Consider the following 13968-nt stretch of genomic DNA (forward strand, 5'->3'; position numbering starts at 1 on the left):
CTCTCCATAAAAACACCAGTGGAATCTATTCTGTGGAATCCTTTATTATACTGTGGCTTAGTGGGGGGTGGGAGGGTAGATCATAGCTGGGATTCAAGTGGCTGAGTAAAATCTATATACTTTTCCCTACAGTATTTGTAAGTGCTTGCTACATGAGCGCTTGAGTCTGTAAACTCAAGTTCTAGTTCTTCTGCAAAATGAGGCATTGAGACGAGAGAGAAAGCAGAGGTGGACGTACGTGCCTGTCTTCCTAGCACTTGGAAGAAGAGGCTATATAGTGAGCCTCTGATGCCTCCCCCCAAATAAAAACAAAGTAAAACAAAACACAAGAGGAAGAAAGACATGTTAGTCCCCTCCCTTTCTTCAAACTCTATGGTTTTGGTTCCACTGAGACAAATGAATAAAATGACAAGTTTATATCAAATTTCTCAAAGTTTCAGTATCTACACCCTGCTCTGACTCTTCAGTGTTTCTGACACCGTAGTATGACATTCTCTGATTATATTCTTTTAGGGCTTTATTTTTTGCAGTATTTTCTGATTTTACTGTTATAAAAGTAAACAAAACATTTGTATTAGAAATGTGCTGCACTGTCGAATGTCAGTGCTTTAGGAAGTTAAACACTGAAACCATTCAAGACTTCTTAGAGGTCCGAGATGGGTTCTCAGATCTGGGGGAAGATGCCTGTCTTTTGCTAAGTGAAATGTTCTCTGTGATCTGAGACGTTTGAGTTTGCTGTCATCGATGACATAACATGTTCTCAACGGTGGGGTTTTTGTAGTGTAGTGTTATAGTCTATAAATTCCATTTATTAAAGGGTTCCAAACAAGATCATTCTAGGACAAATAGAACCTTGTACATCACTTAGTGGCAGCTGTGAGCTTCACTGCTTTTTGTTGGCCTGTTCTTGCTTGTGACGAGGATTTGTTCTATGGTACTGGAAACATGGAAAGAAGAGAGGGAAGAGGATTGTGGACACACCTCTGGCTATTTTTATTATAACCTTCAGTGGCTTTGACGTCTTCTTTTGGGAAGACAAGCCTTGCCTTCTGCTCCTGCTTCAGAGAAACTGCATCAGCTAAGGGCACACTCTTAGAAAATGTATTCCTAATGACTTTGTTTTTCTCTTGAACAGCCTTCTCTTTCCTGGCAAAGGAGTCAGGAAGGTCATTGGATAAACAAAGGAGTGATAGAAAAGAACGATTTAGTATACATGTCATCTGTGTATTTCTATGAGACTAAAAATTTGGGGTACTTGAATGATTGATATCTTTTTTTCTTATTTTCTACCGTTTTTTCCAATCATATATAGCATCATATTGTAGCTCCCTTGGGCATACTAAAGTTATCATTTAGAAGTGGTGATATTAGGAATAAGAGCAGCAGGGGCTGGGGATTTAGCTCAGTGGTAGAGCGCTTACCTAGGAAGCGCAAGGCCCTGGGTTCGGTCCCCAGCTCCGAAAAAAAGAACCAAAAAAAAAAAAAAGAGCAGCAGTAGCCCCCAACCCCAACATCACTATCCTAGCTGGCCTGCCTTGCTCATGCTGAGGGCCCAATACCGTTAATAGACTTTTGCATTCTCCTCATAACTTCCTATCCTCTTTTCTAGGCAGTCGTGGTGGCTACTGATTTTCTGTTATTCAAGCTGTTATTAGGTAGTTGGCTGCCAACTACCTACTAACTAACCATGCTGTTTATTTTTTTAAACTCTCAAGAAAAATCAGGAAGAAAAGAATAATTCCTCCTCCTCCTCCTCCTCCTCCTCCCCCTCCTCCTCCTCCTCCTCCTTCTTCTTCTTCCCTCTCCCCCCCCTCCTCCTCCTCCTTCTTCTTCCCCCTCCTCCTTCTCCTCCTCCTCTTCCTCCTCCTCCCTTTTGCTTTTTCTTTCTGGACAGCTTCATCTCTTTTGCAGAGTGAATTTTCTATAGTCTTGATAGTTCTAAACTCTGCTCCTCTGCTTGATGCTTAACTGGTAGCTTCTCCAAGTCTCTGTCAAAAATGGTCATCATTCTCTAGGACTACACAGCATTAACTCCTGCCAATTTTTCCTTCTCATGCCTGAGTTAGGCTGCCCACTCAGCTGGGCCAATTCCATCTACAGGAAGGCCCTTCTTATTTCACATTATCCATGATCCCTTCCCCCATTGTCTCCTCCTCCTCTAGGCAGCATTCGCCACTAGAGCTCACTCACATAGGAACAACACCCAGCAAAGCCATTATGTTGGATTTTCCCCTACTCTAAGTAACTTCGTACCAAGTTGCTGTGTTCAAGAGAAAGGCTGTGAGATTTCTCATTCCAGTATTCAGGCTTGTGTCTTAGGGACTTCGTAAAATAACATGGATCATGCTTATCCCCAATGAATGAAACTCAATTATAATTTATTTATTGGGCTTCATGCAAGCAAGTACCCTAACCTAGACTGGTTACTTCCCCAACTGTGCTTCCTAAATACTTGCTGTTTGAATCTCCCTGGGTTACTTCTGCTCTAAAAGTCTGGTGTTCTGGGGAGGTATTTCACTGGGACATCATCACTAGTAGAACCCTCCTATTCTCTTGTTTTCTCCTCCTGAGTTCCTTCTCTTCCTCTCTCCTCTCCTACTCGTGGTCCCTACCTTTGACCTTCAGCCTGTTAATTCAAATCCCACCTCTCTCTATTCTTCTCAGTAACTGCCTGCTGCACATTTTATTTAACCAATAGTTTAAAATTGGGTAGTAAAGTGTGTATAACAAAGGCTGGTGCATGTGGGAAACTGCTCTTGGGCCAACCAGATCTCAGGGTACAGAATTTAGCATATGAATATGAGTGGTACCAGCCCAGCCCCCAACAATCCTTTCTTTAATCTGCTCCTCTGCTTCTTGGATATGGGCCTACTTTAGTGACGTGGACTTTCATGGAGCTGGGGGAGCTTTAGAGGGTGTTCTGAGAGGCATTTCCAGGTTCCCACCTCCATCTTCGCCCTCCAAGTTCACTGACTCATCAACCCCAACCCATCCCCCCACTGCCTCCCATTCTTCCAGGCATCTGTCTGGCATTGGCTTTCAGGAAATTCAGCAATTCTCATTTTCAGGATTTAATTATTTTCAAGATTATTAAATTGTGCTGATTGCATGATGTTATTATACCTTGAGTGCATGTCAAGAGAGGAGGCTTGGCTCTTGACTCAGGTGTGGTCAGGAGCTAGTGCGCATAAAACAGACATCTAACAGCTAACGAGGGAGTTTCACTTGAAGGAGACCTTTGCCCAATGCTTCCTAAGCCTCCTCACAGGCTACATATCATATCTAGCACACATAGGAAATGAAATATAGAAACATAAAAATTTCAAATAAGACCAGATTAATATCAAGATGTTTCAGAGTTACTCAGAGGTACTTCAAGATGGTAATGATGACTGACTTCTTTTTTTAAATATGAAGTTCATTCTTTAAGAAAGAGTAGAGATTACCTGAGGCAACAGTAACTCAAATTATAATTTCAACTCGGAATGGGTAAGGGTTAATTATTTAGAACATAGCACGATAACTATTTAACTACAGTGTGCCCATCTTCCTCTGATTTTTCTATGGGTAAAAATAATTGATATTTGAGGCGACTCTGAGTAAAGGACAGCTTGTATGTTAAATGCAGAATGTCAGGCTACCTGGGCTATCTGGGGTTCAAAGCTCAGTGTTGGCCCTTCCTTCTTTATACTTGGGTAACCTCTGGTAAGTGGTTAAGGTTATATGTGCCTCAGTGGACTGTTTTCTGACATAAGGATAGCCAGTTCTACTCATTGTATGGGGATTATCATAGGATTAAAATGATAAAGCATAATCAACTTCTTGTCATAATGAGCATTAAATAATCAGTAAATATTTAGTATTTATAAGAATCGAAGACCAAGACCATCAGGTATTATTCAAAATTAGTTGATGAATTCCATGTCATGATAACACCCCTCACAATACTGTAAGTTCCCTCAAGAAAGGACCCATTGGCTATTTTCTTATATGTCCTTGATCCTTGTCCAAACGTGTCCTAGAAATGCAGAATGCAGTTCCTGGGGTTGGTAGGGAATAGGTCAATGATTGCTGAACAGATGACCTTTCCTTTCTCATCCTCAAGAGATACCCACTCAGTATTCTGCCTCAGAAATGCCACCAGAAATGGAGTCTGGGGAAATCATGGTGGAGTTTGGCTTTTCCCCTCTAGTCAGAGCTGCTAATGATAGTCTAAGATGCCATTGTTGTCTGTCCCTCCTGTCATCTCTAATCCTATTCTAGGTCATCTCTTGCCTAAATGATGAAAGTAGCCACCAGGTGCCATGTTGGTAAGTGTACCTCATTACAGTCGGGCCCTAAACGAATACTGAGAAAACACCCAGGGCGTCAGTTTTCTTAAGGGTGAATTCAGGCTCATTCTTGTAGCCCTGAGCTGGTACCCATCCATATCTTTATCTTCATTTTCATAACATCACATCTTGAACTTTACACAGTGGTAACACAAAATCATTTCTGATGCCCTTTGCACTCTCTGCCTAAGCTCCTCTTAGCATTGCCAAGTCTAATCTTTCTACGGCCAGTTTGGGGTCAATTCTTTGAGAAGACTTCCTTCACCTCTTAGGGTAGCCTAAATGTCATGGTTGTAATGTGTTTCCAGAGCAACCAACATTTTCCACTAAAGTGAGAAGCTGTGGTTAAAATGGGCCCAGAGGCCCCAGTGTGAATGCTGGTTCCCCAAAAGGGGTGAGTGGGTCACTTTGAGGTGTGCTTTGAAGTATCTTAGCCCAACCCAGTTTCCTGCCCCTCTCTGCTTACTGAATGCAATGTGACCAGCAATCTCAGCTCTTACATTATGACTTTCTAGATATGATGTGCTATATTGGTTCAAACTGTAAGACAAAGATAACCCCACCCACTTTAACTCCACATCATCAGGAATTTGATCACAGCAACACTAGGAGATACGGGTGTTCATAATTATACTACAGTAAAGAATCAGCTTCCATGATTTTTACTTTCAGATAAACAAACAAAGAATATGGTCAATTCAACCTTCAGACTGTTTGCTGGGAAAGTGTGTGTCAGTCGTGGAGTTCCTGCCTGAGGTAGTGGGACAAGGATCCCCATTAATCTTGCACAATGACGGGAACACTAGGGGCTGATCTTATATTACTAAGTGAAGACATTTAGCAGACGTCAAATTACTTCTTTGCTTTATCATTGCCTCAATTTTATATTGTCAGCTGCTGGGAGGGGTATATATGAATTACTCAATGCCTTCTGGACTGGCTTGTGCCTCCTCATTTGGAGGTCTCTATTTTGTGGCACAATGGTTGAGTCTATCCTCCAACCAGAACACACATTGTGCTCTATCACATTCTGGCTTGCCCTCATCTCTTGTGAGTGCACACAACGCTCACAGAGATAACCTGAGCATATTGTGTGAGACACACTTTCTCCTGGACCCATGCAGTTCTCTCATTAATCCGAAAGAAGCTAAGAGAATTAATCATTCATCACCTATAACATTTCCTTAAAAAAGCTCTCCCATTAGTATAATAAACCAATAAATAAAGACGTATACATGAAAGGAATGTGGTACAGCTTCATAGGTTTGGCTACTTTGTGGATTCTTTCGTCTTCCACCCTTATCCCACCCTTTCAACATCCTAACACTAGATAGGAGAGAAAAAGGGATGGAGGGGGAAAGGGGCATTGTTATCGTTAGACTGCTTCCTGCTGATTAGGGGAGTGTTCTCTTGGGGGAAATTTGACCTTCCCCATCAGGATAATTTCTTCTTCTTGATTATTCTTTGTGTATGAGTACTTTCCAAACTGCAGCCAACTGCAACCAACCAATAACCCACCAGCAGCAACCTGGCCTCTAAGGGCCCTAGCATTTCTACACCCTCTGAGGACTCTCCAGAATTCCAAATGTCGCAGACTTGCAGAAACCATCTGCAGCTAGAAAAAATCACACCCCTGCTAGAGCATGAGGCAAATCATAGCTCCTGTGGACAATCTGAAACAGTTCAATATCCCATACTTTGGATTAAGATGAAAACATAGCCCAATACTATTTCTGTGCTTTTAAAGAAACCAAAATTCTCACTACAGGTTTGGCTTGTATTAATATTTGAAAGGATAAACATAAACCTGAAATGAATTGTTAAGGTTCTTTTGCTTTAAGAAATAGACTTATAAGTCTCTTCCTTCAAGAGAAACAGAGATTGGGTCTTAGTTTATCTCATTTACCCTACCAGGTCTGCTTATAAAAACGTCAGTCTAGTTGACCTTTGTTAACAATGAACCTTGTATCTGGTGATATGTGAGACCCGTGTCTCCAACACACTGTGCATCTGTTGGGAATTGGTTCTAATGCTTTGTCTCAATTTGACTCCCAAACATGTGCTTCCAGACCCTCAGCTGGCTTCAACTGGTAATGAAGAACTGCTGTACAGCCAATGGCTGGGCAGAGAGATGGAGGCAGGACTTTTAGATTCCTTGGGCAAGGGACTGAGGGAGAAAGGAAGAAGAGGAGAATCACCATGACTAGGAGACAGAGGGATAAAATTTAAGACCTGCAGGAGAGAAAGCATCCTACAATGTAGTTGGAAAGGGAATGTGGCCCTATTGGGGTGGGGAGTGTCCCCAGAAGGTAACAGAAGGTGTTAAGCCAGGAATACTGGAGGGAAGTGTATACTAGCTGCAGGGAGGTTTAGAAGTGACTAGCCACGAGCTATTCAAGGCATATCAAAATTAGTTGGTCTGTGTGTTTTTCATTCGTGAATCCAGAGCTCTTGGGTGAGGTGCAACCTGCTGGGAATATCAAGTGGTTAAACTAAATTTACCGCTACATGCATTTACTGTGTATTGGCAGAGAAATTAGGTTTTAAAGTAGTATGTGGAACCTAATCAGCTCTGCTCACTGAGGGATCCCCATGGAAAACACATGGGCAAGAGGAAGCTGCAGTATTTCACTACTGGAGCAGGATTGAGGTCGAAATTAAAATACTGATATGAATTCTGGGGCTAGTTCCATTTGGAATTTAGTGACATGGGACAGCCATTTTACCCTGATGGATGAGTGTCACAAAGGGCATTCCTGTGTTTATCAAATATTCATATGGTGGCTATTTATACCTGTAAACTAGGTATAAATACCTATTGCTAGGCCCTCAAGAAAGGATGTCCTGCCCCTAAGGAACTCTTGTTTGTGATGATCAATGTTGTCTTAACTGTGTGACACCCAAAGGTGCCTCCAGATCAGCATTGCCAGAGAAGCTCAGGGCAGGGACCCTGCACAGATTGGCAACACAGAATCCCATCTGAGGACTTTCTCCAGACCCCCCAGACCGCAAGATGCCCTTTGAGAATCGGGAGTATAGGAGGATATTACTGTCTCAAAAGGGATTCGCAAGCTGTCATGGAGCTCAGCGTGTGGTGTGACTTGCTGTCTATTCTGATGTAATGCTGCCTAATCATTCTTTGGTATTGTGATTCCCCTTTAGCTTAGCTTTAATTGGCTCTCGCTTCTCTGACTCCTCTACCTACTACTGCTGCCTCAAATTCTCCACTACTGGAGTCTAAGATGGGGCTTAAGGATAGCAAAGAACCAGAAAAAAAACCCTCCAAACATTTAACTAAGCAAGCATATTTATGCATACATGTTACATTATATGTACTCACATATACACATGCTAAGAGCACAAAGCAAGTTCTTCTTGATGTGTTAAATACTCCTTTAATATCTGAGTAGGCATGAATGAACAAAAAGGGAGGCTGGAGTTTTCATGAAAATGTAAAGAACAAATTATAAGAGTTGGATAGAGTTTGGGATTGGAGGAGAGAGAGAGGGCGGGAAGAAAACAATAAACAAATACAAAATTCACACATATAAACACAAAGACGGCTTTGGATATTTGTATTTTAAATACACACTCGTTAGAATATTAAAAGCCAAATTCCAAATTTAATATGGAATAAAATTTATTAATGAAAGTCTTAGGGCTAGGGGTATTGCTCAGTGACACATCATTTGCCTGGCAATGCATGACTATCTCTAGACCTTAACACACACACACACACACACACACACACACACACAAAGGTCACCATACCAAAAATCTTAAAAGACACTTAACAAATTTTGTTACCTCTCTACATGATCTACTCCCTAATAAACAAAATCAAGATACCAATATTTGGGGGTTTTCCCACATTTAATTATACCCTAGTTACAAAAATAATTCTTTGTGTATTTTCACAGAGACTACTTAATACAAATTAAGCAAGAATTCCTAAAACATTTTCTTTTTCCGCAGAAAAGGGCACATTCTGGAAACAACCCAGGTATGGGTTCTGCATGGAGCTGACTGGGGCATGGGTGATGGCAGCTGGCAGAGTGGAGGTCTCCACGGCCACTCCACCATGCTCTTCTACACAAAGCTTTGTTTTGGATGTCACTTGCTTAGATTACTAATTAGCGAGCAGAGGAAGAGGAGGTCAAAGGTGCCAAGAATAATTAGGAAGATACCAGAAGTCAATTTACCTATTTATCTTATACTGAGCCTATTGTGTGACTGCGGCAAGAAAACCAGATTAATCCCTTCATGATTTTGAAAAATGTGTTATTTTCCACTTTCTGGAAATCAACATCTGGCAACAGACTCAGCCTTTCCTTAGGCAAGTGCTCTTTTCTGACTCTGGGCCTGGGAGCCCAGGTTGTCTAGTCCTGCAATGCCCATTGTGACTAAACCAAGTTTAGCCATGATCAATCTGAGGCAGCTCCGTGGGGACCTTGATAAGAACAACCAGGGACAAATCACCTGCTTTAAATGGAGGCCTGGTACTCCTGTCTCTAGCTCATGAAATGGGCAGGCAAGAGTTAGAAGAAAGCCAAGTAGCCCAGGGAGTTCTAACAGCCTGGCTCAAGACCATGGCTTACACAAAATGAAGTCTGTGCTAGAACTTTCCAGCATGGGGGCCAACGAATTTCCTCCAGACTCCAGCCAGCTTGAGATGAATTATCTGTCATTTGTAACAAGAATCTATATACTGAGAAAGAACGACTCAAAGCCTATTACTAATTCTATGCTGTGCTCAGGGACTACTGGATAATTAAGACTGTAAATCAGGTTGGGGCGTGGCTTGATGTAGAATACTTGTCTACATGCACGAGGCCCTGGGTTCCACCACAGAACTGTGTAAAATAATTAGTATCAATCAAATAATGCAAAGTTAACCTAGGAGGGAAGTAATCTCACACTGCAGAATTTGGACTACAGCTGTCGTCTCTGGCAAAAGGTGAGTCATGGGTGTTGCTTTTTCAAGTTCCCAAGGCACCCATTCATCTCGGCACACATCTCCCTCAGAATTAGACGTTACAGGGTCTTCACTCAGAGCTCCTTAGAGACATAAATGTCAATGACAAAATAATTCTTCCAGCAAGAGTGAGAACGTTCTACGTTCAGACAGTTTTCAACATTAATAAAACCATCTGGCCTTAATCTGAAGATAATTATCTGCTTACCAGTGAGGGGAGAGGAGAGCACCAGCAACCGTCTCAACTTGAAAAGGACTTGTTTACCTGGATGGGCGCCAAGGCTAGCCTACACATCCTCGTTCAACTCAGCCAAACTTTTCGTTTATAGTATTCACATGAATACCTTTGGAGGGACTTGGAAGTGAGAAAGGGAGGGGGATGGGGATGTGGAACCTGGAGTTTGAATAGTTGCTGAGGAAATATTCTGAACAGTGCATAATTTAAATCAGAGATTGTATCCTTATATTAATGTTTTTCATTTGCACAGATGCATATATTTGCAGAGAAATACTGAGAAGAGAGACCAGACGAATTCTGTGTGTCTACTGAAAAAAGTGCTATTCTAGAACATGCAAATTGAATGCACACTGACATGGAATTCTTTTTCCACATCTCATGGAAAACTGAACTGGAGCAAGAGACAACTGCAGAGTTTTAGATCGACTGGTTCTGCTTATGACTTCAATGGCTCCCAGTAAATGCTATTCCATGGGGAAAAAAACCCTCTGGTAGTTTTTCAGATAAGGTATCATTACTATTCATTACTGACAGATTACATCAAAAACATTTTGCAAGAATTTCCCAGTAGCAATGCAATGTGGACTGTGTGACACTCCAAAAGGAATTCATAAAGGGAACACCCACATGAACATTTACCTTCCACGGCTCTTTTGAAGAAGACTTTGCAGCTGCCACAGGTCACTACCCCATAGTGACACCCAGAAGCCTCATCTCCACACACCAAACAGATCTTGGAAGGTCTTGAGGATCCAGTAGAAACACTTCGTAAAGTAGAGCTGGGGAAAGAAATCAAGATTTCAATAATGTCTCTATAATAGGACATCTCCTGCCCTGGCCAATTGCATTCCAAATCTTCGACAGTCTTGGCCCCTTGAGTTTCATTCTGCAGTGGTCACATGCTTAATAGCTCAGGAAAACAAAGGTAATGGCATGTCGACCAGTGGAGTCCATCACATAGTAGTCATAGAAGCTGGGGAGGCAGCTCAGTGGGTAAGGCACTTGCTGAACATTTGGGAAGTCCGGAGTTCAGATCCCCAGAACTCACGCAAATGTAGAGTTTACCTGTAATTCCAGCACTCAGCAGCAGAGAAAGGGTCCCCAGAGCAAGTTGAGCATATACAAAATAGCAAGCTTTGGGCTCAGTGACAGATCCTGCCAAGGGAAATAAGTGTGTGTGTGTGTGTGTGTGTGTGTGTGTGTGTGTGTATGTGTGTGTGTGTGTGGAGAGAGAGAGAGTCATCTGACAACCTCCACATGAATGAGCACACACACACACACACACACACACACACACACACACACACACCCCTACACTCATATAAGCATGCATACACTCATGAACACATAAGAAAAGAACAGCGTACAATCAAGTCAATTCTCAAAACTGAGAGATGAAAGGAAAAATCCCATGTGAACACATTCCTATCTTTGAGACTATTTCAGAAACTAGACCATAGAGTTTCAATAATATGAGTGACCAAACATAGGCAGAACAGGGGCAGCAGCAATAGTCACCCAAAGTGGATGGGGTAAAGCTCATCTGGCCTCAAACCTATATGGAGAACTACAGGGAACTAAGAAATGGTGACAGCAGGAGCAATATTTTTTCAGGGAAGAGCTCACCAATGGTTTTCCAACATTGAATGATTATCCCTGAAACCATGCATGAAAGTAACATTATAGGACAGGGCAGGTTATATTTAATAATATATGTATATACATGTATGTATGTAACAACAACTAGTGAGCAGAGAAGCCGTGAATTTAAGCAAGAAGTAGGAAGATTTGGGGAGAGGAAAGGGAAGGGGAATGATATAATTATAATCTCAAAAATAAAAGATAATAAATTTATAAAAGACAAACTAAACTTTGGCTTATTGATTTTTTTATCTTGATAGATATATGAAATCTATACTAAATGTGGCATTTTGGTTTGATATTGATGGTATCCTTTCTAATTAGTAAGCAAAATGAATTGTGTTGAATATATATGTAACAGCAGGGTTTGGGGGGCCTTTAAGCAATAATTTGTTTGGAAGCCATTTAAGAGGAACCTTCTCTAGATACTTTATACATGATTGGGTTAGTTGATAGTATGCTGCAAACAGAATGCCTTCCATTCCAATGGGGAGCAGCAGCTAAGTGGCAGCTTAGGTAGGTGTGCACTGAGCAGGTAGAGAGGCGCGCTTTCCTTCATGGACCATATGCTTTTACTGAGTATTTGTCAGTAAGTCCTCTTATTGTCAATGAGGTAGTGAAGAATTAAATATAAAACTGTAGTTTCTTCCCCAAAGCTAGTGTGGGCACAAATTGTCAGTGTTTGTGTTACTGCAGGGTAAGATGGTGTTACACTGTGGGCTCAACTCTCCCTTCTGGGGAGAGCAGGCAGGGATGTGGGAGTCAGGAAAAAATTTACTCAAATACGACACATAATAATGAAAGGGGGGAATTGAAGCAGAGTGTGCGGTGCCTAAGAAGGCTGTGCACTGGGCATGCTTAGTAGACTGGTAGGGACGCTACCCATCAGCTCTCACACTTGTGACTCTGTGAAAACTGCCGACATGGAAAAACCCCTCGAAGTACACACACACTAAGTGGCCACGAAGCTCATGTCATCGTCCTGGTCCCTAAATTTACTAAATTTACTAAAGCCTGGTCAAGTCTTAACATACATTTGACTTAAAACAGTTTTCAATGAACACCCTTCTCTCCAAATCCAGCTAATGGAACAAACATTCAGCTCCTTGGTCCACCATAGCAAGGTTGCCTTTCTAGAAAATGCCTTCTTAAATCAAGGACTGAACCAGAGTTCTCCAGAGCTATTTCCCCTCTTGAGAAAAGTGCTTTTTATTGCTTTTATTAGTGCCCTCTGACTTCTTTATGACATTCAAAACATTCCATTTCGGCACCAGCAACTCTGCAACATATTGGCTGGGAGAACACAATCCATGTTCAGGCTGACTCACAGGACACTTCAGAGAAAAGCCGCAACTGTAAATATTTAGAATATAATGTAAAATCATCATTAAAACGTAGTTGCTTTCTCACAATGACAAGCAGATGCAGGTTTGTCTGGTTTGGTTTTGTGGTGTTGAGGATTGAAGTTGGCTTTGCATGTCCAAGGCAAGGGCTTCTCCACTTCTGAGCCCATATGCAAGATTTTATTCAACATTTTTGTGGGTCATGATCTTTTACTGGTCTCTTAGCTTGGGACTCTTTACTAAGGCCACACTTCCTCTTGGTGTGATCTTACCTAGTTTTTTACCCTTAACTATCCCAGTATCTTGGGATTTCCAAATGTCCTCCTTCAGAACTTCGCAACACTTATCCAGCTGTCTTCCTGGCATCTGCACCAGGGTGTCTAACTGCACCCCAAACTCATCAAACCCCAACACCACTGGTTTCTATTTGTTTGTTTTTGAGACAAGGTTTCTCTGGGTAGCTCTGGTTGTCTTGCACTCGCTTTGTAGAGCAGGCAGGTCTCAAACTCACAGGGATCTGCTTCGCTCTACCTCCTGAGTGCTTGGATTAAAGGTGTGCATTCCTTGCCTGGCTCATATTTATTAAGACATATTGGAGTTAAGTGAGCCCTTAATTCATTGACTGGTAACTTTATCAGAGGGGAGATTGGACTGTGTATACTAATAGAGGGTAAGCCATATCATACATATATAAGGAAGAGATGACTATGTGTTTAGAGGCCACATTGCCAGCAAGTCAGCATGACTTAGGGAAGGGGGATGGGACATATTCTCCAGCCTGGGCCTCCTAGTCAAGGAATCTGATTTTCATCTTGGACTCACAGCTCTCCAATTCAGGCATCAAGTGTCTCTAGCTTGAGCCATTGGAGCACAATGGTTGAATAGTCCTGCAAACTATGGCAGCAGCCCTTAGATATGTCTAGCTGCTCAGGGGGATAACCTGGATTCATCCCGCATTTTCCTTGTTCTCACACATATGTAACACATGCAAGCCGTGTTCTGCTCAGCCCACTCCCAGGTTCAAATCACTCTGTCAAGCATCAGGCTAGCCCAAAGCTGCTAGATGTAGGAGTTCTGTAGAACTCTCCAGAAGCTTTCTAGCTTACCTTTGTGGTTCATCTCTCTTTGTCCTCCCCTCTCAAGCTAGAAAACTGTTCCATTTGCCTTGAGACCATTCTAAAATCGTCCCCCGTACACTTGGAGTCAAGCACATGCCTAAAGAACTACTTCATTCCTTTCCCTCTCCCAATCCTTTCTCTACATGAGCAACACAGAGCTCCTTGCTGCTCTCAACATTACAGCATGCTCTTTTCCTCTGAGCCTCTGACTGGACAGAGTGAAGGATGCTGGGGTTCTTTGTCATCTGATTCCTGTACTCTCGTTCTCGTCTGTGTCATCCACACAAAACACACGCATGGTATAAGCCCAGATTCATTTGTG

At 42.1% G+C, this 13968-nt stretch overlaps 1 protein-coding gene across 6 annotated transcripts in view; it reads right to left on the minus strand.

Annotated features, from left to right (window-relative positions):
• The window catches only part of Nr3c2 (nuclear receptor subfamily 3, group C, member 2), a 344228-nt gene that overhangs the window by 155628 nt on the left and 174632 nt on the right, over window positions 1-13968 (minus strand). For 3 of the 6 annotated variants that reach the window (NM_013131.3, NM_001395077.2, NM_001429945.1), the window contains 1 exon segment: window positions 10184-10323. In NM_013131.3, coding sequence (NP_037263.2) covers window positions 10184-10323 — 140 coding nt within the window. 6 annotated transcript variants of the gene reach the window in all.

This window comes from Rattus norvegicus, chromosome 19 (genome assembly GCF_021556685.1).
Source record: "Rattus norvegicus strain SHRSP/BbbUtx chromosome 19, alternate assembly SHRSP_T2T, whole genome shotgun sequence".
Taxonomy (NCBI): Eukaryota; Metazoa; Chordata; class Mammalia; order Rodentia; family Muridae; genus Rattus; species Rattus norvegicus.